The 9,382-nt window shown below is 39.2% G+C and overlaps 1 protein-coding gene across 2 annotated transcripts in view; it reads left to right on the plus strand.

The window, feature by feature from the left end:
• ARHGAP21 (Rho GTPase activating protein 21) overlaps positions 1-8,301 on the plus strand; it is a 110,105-nt gene extending 101,804 nt beyond the window's left edge. For both annotated transcript variants that reach the window (XM_088160456.1, XM_088160462.1), the window contains 5 exons: positions 1,639-1,764; positions 1,957-1,998; positions 2,326-2,431; positions 4,163-4,194; positions 5,722-8,301. In XM_088160456.1, coding sequence (XP_088016582.1) covers positions 1,639-1,764; positions 1,957-1,998; positions 2,326-2,431; positions 4,163-4,194; positions 5,722-7,455 — 2,040 coding nt within the window. In that variant the 3' untranslated portion in view covers positions 7,456-8,301. The remainder of the gene's footprint in view (positions 1-1,638; positions 1,765-1,956; positions 1,999-2,325; positions 2,432-4,162; positions 4,195-5,721) is intronic.
• Positions 8,302-9,382: the final 1,081 nt, after the last annotated feature.

The following is a 9,382-nucleotide window of genomic DNA, read 5'->3' on the forward strand; positions in this document are numbered from 1 at the left end:
ACCAGTCTAGACACCAGTAAGACTGTGTCTGGGCAGGGCACAGGTGAATAAACCTACTGACAGAGGTTGTCACATCAGCTTTCTTTGAAGCCTGGTTTCTGGATGCTTGAGAGATTAAGACTAGGACTTGCTATAGTTGCTTGAGTATTTGATTGCCCTATAGATGCTGTTTGGATGGTTTTAAGAAAGAAAATTCATAATGTAAATGGTGGCTGTTCATCACTACCAGGTCTTTTTCCACCACTAAGTATAATTCTTTGTAGTTTCCATAGGGTAGGAAAGAGGTAGCTTGTGTTAAATGCTATAATCCTTCAGTAAATGCTTTTTCAGCTCTCAGGGAGGGGTAGCTGAGTGCAAAGCTGTCCATAATATGGGTGTGCTTATGGATGTTTGCCTCAGGGCAGATAATGTGGTGGCTTGGCTACCTATGTGCAGGGTACAGGAAAAATTTTATATAATTGATAGTATATAGAAGAGCCTGTGGCCAAATCATTTAAATAATCTTAAATTGTTTAAAAGATCAGTTGAGGTGAATATGATAGGTTCTGCAAATAACACCTTCCAGTTAAATATGAAAGAAAAGTATTTGTGTGTTCATTTAAAAAATTCAACAGATTATAACCTTCAGTGAAATTACAGACGATATTATAAGGAAATTACAGTAAATGTCATTTTTAAGTGCAGTGCCTAAAGGAAGCTTTCTTATCATTTTATAGTTTTGGTGGGCTGTATAAATGTTGTTAAATACTGTTAATATTGTTGAATACATAAGGCTATATGAATGAGGTGTTGTTACAATTGTGTGACTTGTCAAAAGACACAATTCAAGAGAGCATTAGGGGCTTGTCTCATGTTCACAACTTCTGGTAAGCACAAAGTCTTTGCCTCCTGTATATTGCTGGTCTATTCTATACTAGAACAGTAAACTCTAAGTTAAAGAAGTAAGCAAAAATAGAATGTAAGTTCTGCTGCTGCTTCTTGAAATTACTTGTCAGAGATGTAACATTAGTCATATCCTTAATTCACTTTTAAAGTAGTGACCTGATCACATAACACAGAGCCAGGCTCACAAATAGATGTCTTGGGTCTGTGATGTTTGTTCTGCCACCTCCTCTCAAGTTGGAGCAAAGTGAATGAGGTCTTTGTCCGTAGATATAATACACTGTTTGATTGCCAGCTTAATTTTTTTGTGTGTGTCATGTTTATGTTTTCAGGAAAAAGAAGCAGGGGACTATCAATAATGCCTTTTTACAAAACAGAAAAGTCTTAAAACATCAGTGTTTCCAAGCATCAGTGTTTCTTTAAGGAAAGAAGAAAAGATCCCCCCGAAAGTGTAAAGAATATGTCTGGGTTCTTGAGTTTTCTGGGCTTGTGGAGCCATGTGCTTGCAGTAGGTTAAGGAAGGCTGGAATTCTGAATTGCAGAAATGTTGGGTATATTTATTGCAGCTGCATATAGGAGAGTTTTGGTGTAGTGTAACATCCTACCTGAGTCAGTAATGTATTTTTTAAGAACTCTTTCATGTCCTTATTTTAAATGGTTCTCATATATATTAATAGTGTTATATTAATGTGCTTAGCCCATATTACTGTATTTTCTCATTGTAAATGTTTGATGTGGAAATATTTCATTTCTTAGATGGAACCAAGAAACCTGGCAATAGTATTTGGTCCAACACTTGTGAGGACATCTGATGATAACATGACACACATGGTTACGCACATGCCAGACCAATATAAAATTGTAGAAACACTCATCCAAAAAGTAAGTGGATGTATTACATTATTTAAAAAATAAGGTCATACACAGATCAACCAGCTTTTTGCTCATTGGGCCAGTTTGGGTCTGATATTTATCCATCAAACTCTCACATTTAGTAAAATCTATGTTTGATTGTGCCACATTTGGGTTTTGTATTTCCAGTGGGGTTTTCACCTTTTTTATTTTAACTTTTAGCATGACTGGTTTTTCACAGAAGATGATGCTGAAGAACCTCTTGTAAGTATTATGGCATAAATACTTGTGTTTTAACTGCCGTAGTTTAGAATCTGCTTCTGCTGCCTCTAGAACGCCTGTATATTTTTTATTATATCACTGTATGGTTTGCTCTTCAGAAGCACCTTTTTAGCTTTCCAGTCCTTGTAGTAATGAATTCTATTTTTTTTTTAAAAAGCAAGCCATGCATTTGTTTTAAAAGCATAAAGGAAAATAGGACACGCTTTCCTCGTGTTCTTCAGGTGAATAATGCCGTTTTCTAAATGCTGTTGAATCGTAATGAACTATTTGTGAAACGATGATGAAGAGATCTTTGTTTATTAACTGTAGACAGCAGTTCAGGAGGAAAACACTGTAGAATCTCAGCCAGTGCCAAACATAGATCATTTACTCACCAACATTGGAAGAACGGGAGTATCTCCTGGAGACGTATCAGGTAACTCTTTGCCTGGACAGTGTTAATCCATAGGCTAGAATAACCTGCTCTTCCTATTTTCTTTTACTAATAAAATGTTTTCCTCTTTTCCAAAAGATCATTTAACACTTCTTAAAGACTTGAATTGTTGATAATCATGCATGATATAATTTGGAAGACTTTTTTGTCTAACAGGAATTTAATCATTCAAAGATGAGGTTTGCACATAGTATTTTATTTATTCACAGTAATCCATGCAATCATCATCGTGAGGTCAAGCAGATACACTGCTATAAAGTGGTTTGTTGTGATGGCAGAAAGACTGATCTTCAGTGGTGTTCTAATATTACTTCTTCCCAATGCTGGGAATGCAAAAAATTGAGTTACGTTTTCTTGTCAAGTGATGGACACTTTAAGTATGTTGCAGTATGTTTATACTAAAGCTGGTTTCCTTCTGTTTATAAATGCCATCCTCTTTTGTGGCTAAGGATAAGCATTACAGGCTCTTTTTTGGTGACTTTTTCCCCCTCTTCCCTTCACTCTACTATTGCACTAACCCAGCATGTTGTATCCCAGGAATGTTATCCCTTCGTCTCTAGCTTTTGTTTCAGTTTTCAAAGTTGTTCAGCACTTACTGAAACAGTCACTTTGTACTGATGTTGTAACAGGCGAAGTGGGAGGAGTCTATCACACGGTGATGTCATTAGTGGATTCTGTGATGTCACTGATGGACAGCTGGAACTGTAGGAAGAAGGAGGACTGTTGCCCACACTGTAGCTGCCTTGTCTGCAGAAACCCCCGTTTCTTGTAAATGGAAAAACCCCAAGTTGATCTGTGCTGTAAATTTTCTTTTAAGAGTATTTTAAACAGATCAATGCTACTTTTTAAAAGTTTTTCTGCTGTTTCTTGTTATCTCTGAAGCAGACCCTGAGGAGAAATAGCATGGTATGGTCTACCAGTCTTTCTAGTCATAAAGCATTAGCCATGTGTCAAAAAGGGGTGTGGCAGGGGGCTCAGCTCTTTCTTCCCAGGGAGAAAGTCCCAAGTTCATGTTTTTTAGTCATTGTGCTAGCCCCTTCCTACCCCCTTTATAATTGTATAATCTTGGGTTTTGCAAGACAGTGAAACTATGGTGTCCATTTTTCATTTCATAAAAGCGCTTGTTGTGGAAAAGTACAAAACTGGTAGCTGCTGACATCTAGACAATTTAAAAATAAAATTTTACCTGTATGTAGTAAGAGGTGGAGAGAGATGTATAATTGGGGATTTACACCGAAAATATGACTTTATTTCTTTAAAATCTCACAAAAAGAGTATGACTACAAGAACCATGATTTGTACCTAGGGAGCCAACTGTACAAAGAGAGCCAATTTTGCTTTGTGTATCCTGAATCTCAGGAGAGTACACAGTGCCATCCTGAAAAGGTCTCTCAGCTGCGGTTTTGCAGGGGCTGTATACTTAAAGCATCGAATAAACATTAGTATTTCTGTTTTTTATTTTGAAGAACAGGGCTCCTTTGCCATTCCTATCATTGAGCTGGTTCTGCCTACAATTCACAGCATCCTTTCATGGCGGTGGCTTTCTGTGGTGCAGCTTGCATCTTTGTGAGCTCTGACTATTCACTTTGTTCTGGTTTTAATTTGCTTCACATCTTGTTCTGTGCTTGTCTTTTTCATAAGTCCAGCATTGTCTGTAGCAACAATTAAAAAATTGCACAGAACTGAGCAGAATTTTTTTTTATTTTTTCACAGATTCAGCTACTAGTGACTCAGCAAAATCTAAGGTAAATAATTTTTTATATCCTCTAGTTACAAGCTTCTGAAATCTGTTACATGCTTCCTTTATTAAATCACTGATACTTTAGAGCTTATGTAGAATTTCTTGAGTAAGTGGTAGTACTGTTTTCCCATAACTTATTTTTGAAGGGTTCCTTTGGATAAGTATTGTGTACAGTTAGCTGCATCTATCAAAGCAGTCAGCTGCACATAGCAACAGCTTTGTTCCAAGCTCTCACAGTCGTGGGCACTTACCTACTTTTTGCATCTCATTTAGTAGAGGTAAATGTATATATGGTGTATTCCCTGTTGTTGGCACAGTACTAACTCACAGAGAATATTTAGGTCTCTCTATTTCACTGAGAAAAGTATACTTAGAATTCAGCCTGTTCTTCAGAGGCCAACAGCTCCCCCTCTTAGAAGAAGCTAAAGGCTGTGGTTAAAGGATGCTCTGCAGAATCTCCCTCAGCAGTATTGCTGTGCTTAGGAGAAACACTTCATGGACTGGAACATGGGTGTTCCTTCAGTCCTCAGTTCAATGACAAAGCCCTCGTGTGGCACATGGACAAATCTTTGTCTCCTGGGCTGTTGTTCAGTAGTTCTAACACTGGGTGTCTGTAGCATAGGCTGACAGGGCAGCACACAGCTGACCTCAGTGTGGTCTTGGCACAGCTCTGTGCTGGCCTGCATTCCAGGTGTGGCACTGATGCCCCCCTTGGAGCTGGGAATAGGACTCAGAGCATCCTTCTGGTTCATTGTGGAGATGCCAACACAGCTGCTGTGTGAGGATGTTTGGTGGCTCAGCTGTTTCCTCAAAATAGCTCAGTTTCCAGGACACCACATCACACTGCCTGTAGCAGTGAGGCACTAGGTAGGAAAGCTGCATAACTTTGAAGGGGCCAGGTGGTAATATTAGAGTAGTGAAAATAGTTTTTAATTCATAAAATGGAATAATTTGGCTTATACTTTTATTGTTTCTGTGCTATTTTAAATTCCTTCCTTTAAAAGAAGGAAGTTTATTTTAAAATTTTCTACACTTCAACTAGTTATGAGTAACATTCATTTTATTGTCAGTAATTAATTGATACCATTTACAAACTCATTCTGAAAGGTGAAAGATTAACTGAAAAATGGAGTAATTAGCCTTTTTGAATAAGACAGACCTTGAAGGAAGGGATTGCGAAGCATCTGTGAAGCAGTTGCAAACCAGGCTTGGTTTGGTTTGAAGCAGTTGCAAACCAGTCTTGAAAAGGTTTTCTTACTGTAATGGAGCCTGCTTTATTAGTCAATCAAAAACTAAATAGTAGTATACACAAACTAGTCTTTGTTAAGTTGAAGGGACTCCGATAAAAAATGGAATGCTCGGGAAGGGAATTGACTTCTTGGGCAATGTCCCTTCAACTTACAGAGCATGTAAGTGTTTCCTGAATGAAGATGCACTTTCTCTGTGAAGCTCAGGATGTGTTTTTAAACTGTTTCAGGCTAAAGAATATTTCTTTTTGACTTTAATTATGCCTTCTCCCTTTTCTTAACAGGGTTCTTGGGGTTCTGGAAAGGATCAGTATAGCAAGGAACTGCTTGTGTCCTCCATTTTTGCAGCAGCTAGTCGCAAGCGGAAAAAAACAAAAGAAAAACCACAACCAAGTAGCTCAGAGGATGAGTTGGATAATGTGTTTTTCAAGAAGGAGCTTGCAGAACAATCTCGTGGTGACACAGCAAAAGAGAATACAGCTAAAGGGGAATATGAAAGAGAGAGAGAGATAGGGAGAAAACAAAGGATGTTTGTCCTGAAGGAAAAAGAGAACAGCAGTAAAAAAGATGTGAATGTTGTAAAGGATGAAAAGAAGTCATTAAAGAAAGAAAATATCCTGATAGAGGAACCTTCACTGCCTTACCATGAAAAATGTACAAAATCATCAAATACCAACTGTCTGCAAACCGTGCAGAAGAATAACCCAAAAATGCCTATTTCACAATCTTCTTCCCAGGTTGAGGAGACAGTGTCTGATTCTGGCACTATGCTAAGCACTTCCTCCCAGGCTTCCCAGCACAGATACTCATGCAAAAAAGTAGCCAGCCCTGAAATTAAACACAATGAGTTTTTAGCAGCCGATGTCAGCTCCATCACCTCGGATTACTCAACTACTTCATCTACTATGTATCTGACTGGTTTAGATGCCAGTATGCTGAGCCCTGAGGTGCAGTCAGTGACAGAAAGCAAGGGAGAAGATGCAGATGATGAAAGAAGTGAACTGATCAGCGAAGGGCGCCCTATGGAGACGGACAGTGAAAGTGACTTCCCTGTCTTTGCTACCAGCGCTGCTGCCGAAAGGCTGTCCAAAGGGAAAGTTCCAGAAGTGGTAAAGACCAGTCGGAGGAACTCTGAAGAAAGTGAAGTAAGTTGTACTGAGGGAAGTTCCACGCCAAAGTTAGAGAGTCGCAGACTTTTTAGCTCACACAAACTTATAGAATGTGATACTCTCTCCAGGAGAAAGTCTGCACGGCACAAAACAGACAGTGAGGGGTCAGGGGATGCGAAGAGTGAGAAGGACTTGCCCACTGTGACCAAAATGTTTGACATCATGAAAAAAGGAAGATCTACAAGCAGTTTAGCTACGTCTGCCAAAAGTGAGGCTGACAAACAAGAACCTACGTGGAGACTCAAGATTACAGACAGGTTAAAGCTGCGACTCAAATCATCTGCTGATGACATGTTTGGAGTTGGGAATCAGAAAGCTAACTCTGCAGAGACTGCAAAGAGAAAGAATATCAGGCGAAGGCACACACTTGGAGGGCAGAGGGATTTTGCTGAAATAAGTGTCCTGAATGCTTGGAAAGCTCAAGAACCAAGTCAAAGTAGAGAGAGAGAATCTGAGCTTTCAGCTGTGACTCGGTTGAAGCCAAAATGTCCAGCCCAGGACCTCTCGATCTCGGACTGGCTTGCACGAGAACGTTTACGCACTAGCACAACTGACCTTAATACGGGTGAAACTGGAAAGCCCAGACTTGAGAACACTAACTTAGCAGAGGTATCAAAGGTAGAACTGCCCTCATCTGCAGAGATGCAGGCAGATGAAGGCAGCTCTTCCAGCAGCTTGACTTTAATTAATAGAACACCACCTTCGGGACCATTTCAGCCACCAGACCAGGTAAATGGTGAAAATTATCAGAACATGAACAAAAACAACTTCAGCCCAGCAGTTGATGCCCATCCTCATAAACTGTCTGGGACCCAAGTGGTTAGATCTCGATTTTACCAGTATCTTTGAAATGGGGAGATATGTCCACTGCAGCAATTCATTAACTTACTGTTACACTTCCCAGTAACTCTCTGTGTGCGTGTGTGTGTGTGCGTGTGTGTGTGTACATATATAATTTTTTTTTCCTGTACTGTTGTTGTTATGCAGCCTTCATTTGGGCTGGTTTCATCAATGTGCTCTGTGGAACGTCTTCACAGTGCATTACCACAGCCAGAAGAACACTAAAGTTAAAGTATATATATATATTTTAAGAAAAAGTATATTTGATGGCTGCATACAAATGTTGAACAAAGCATCTGATGCAACATGCTGTGTAGTGTATACATGGTTTTCTGACTGAGAGTTGGCCGGCATTAGTATGCAGGAAAATTGTTCTTTTGGTTTAGTCACTAACAAGTGCCTCATTATAAATTCATTTGGTTTGTTAGGGTGCCATATTGCTAAATTAGAGAAACTTATTACAAACAAATGAATGCATTTTACTGTTAATGAGTTTCATTACATTTTACAAATGTTAACACAGGTGGCTACAGAGCTTCCATTCCTTAGGCATTCCAGTAAATATTGGAGTTTTATATTTCCAATTTTAATACAGATTTTGAGTTTTATGTGACTTGAATTTCTAATCTTTCTGTAAAATAAGTAACTTAACTGTACATATTACATGTGTATCTTTTCTTCAGATACCAGATTTGATATAAATGTTGTAACATAGGCGTGTAGATAGTGGATACTGGATGGAACTGGTTTCTTTTATCGAGAATATAATTCTGCATGAAGACCTAATGAATCCAAACCTGTATCATGCCTGTGTGCATACCCACTTAAACACTGGAAATAAAATTGTTTTGGTGACTCTTTGGGTGATTTGAATTCTTTCTGATGAATGGTTCTGAAATGGCATGTTTTTAAGTTGCAGTCAGCCACTGCTCTTGGGATCAGCAAACTTGCAGTTCCTCCTGAATGAAGGACACCTCTCATTAATCTTTCGTTTGTGGGGCCACACTGTGCAGGTCAGCAGGTGAAAAAAATTAAATTGGTTACATATTTTCATCTTGACACATAATTAGATTCTAAGGTACGTAGCAAGTGGGTTTATGGTTAATGTGCAGGTTTTGTAAAGTCAGAATTAACATCAGTATCTGCCAGTGAGAAAAATACTGTAGTTTGGGTCTTGGACTTTTTAGAATTTTTACTGAAAGAATATGTTTCTACCCTAAAAACTCATCTGTGTATGAACTCTATCAGTTACACTTTTTATTGTATGTTCTTGCACACAGACTTAAAAACAGCAGCTGGTAATCACTTTGTGTGTGTGTCCGTGTGTCTCTTTGTTTGTCTTACCCTGTTTCTTGCTTGACAGAGGATTAAATCTCTATCAATGTGCCCAGTTAGTGTAAGGAGAAGGAATTGTGGTGCTGGGATGTGTTGGCTGACATGCTTTTAGGCAGACCTCATTTCTTTCCTGAGTGACTGTAACAGTCCTGTGCTTTGATCTGCTGTGGTTTTGATCCGTCTGAGAAATCATTATAAAAATCGGCTCTGAAGAAAAGTCCCAGATACAACAGCTGACCTCTGTGAAAGTTCTCACCACATAATTGGGTGCATCTAATACCAGGTCCCATAAAAATGAGCCATGTTCTTGTGGTCTCCACGCAAACTAAAATGTCTTTTCCTCCTGGAGCAGACTGGACACGGTGCATTAGCAGTGTTCCCGTGTGCAGTGTCAGGAAGAATGGGTGTGTTTTGTGAAGGGCAGAGTAACGGAGGATGGCTTTTGTTTCAGTCGTGACAGTCAAATGTACTTGAACATTTTACTGGGCTTTCAGAATACAGTGTTGTGACACCTCTAATGCTGTTCATCAGCGAGTATCCATTGTCTCCTACAGGTGCTGTATTTTATCCCGTGTGTGTGCGTGCTGAGCATCCACAGGAA

Source organism: Sturnus vulgaris, chromosome 1 (genome assembly GCF_052056855.1).
Source record: "Sturnus vulgaris isolate bStuVul1 chromosome 1, bStuVul1.hap1, whole genome shotgun sequence".
In the NCBI taxonomy this organism is placed as follows: domain Eukaryota; kingdom Metazoa; phylum Chordata; class Aves; order Passeriformes; family Sturnidae; genus Sturnus; species Sturnus vulgaris.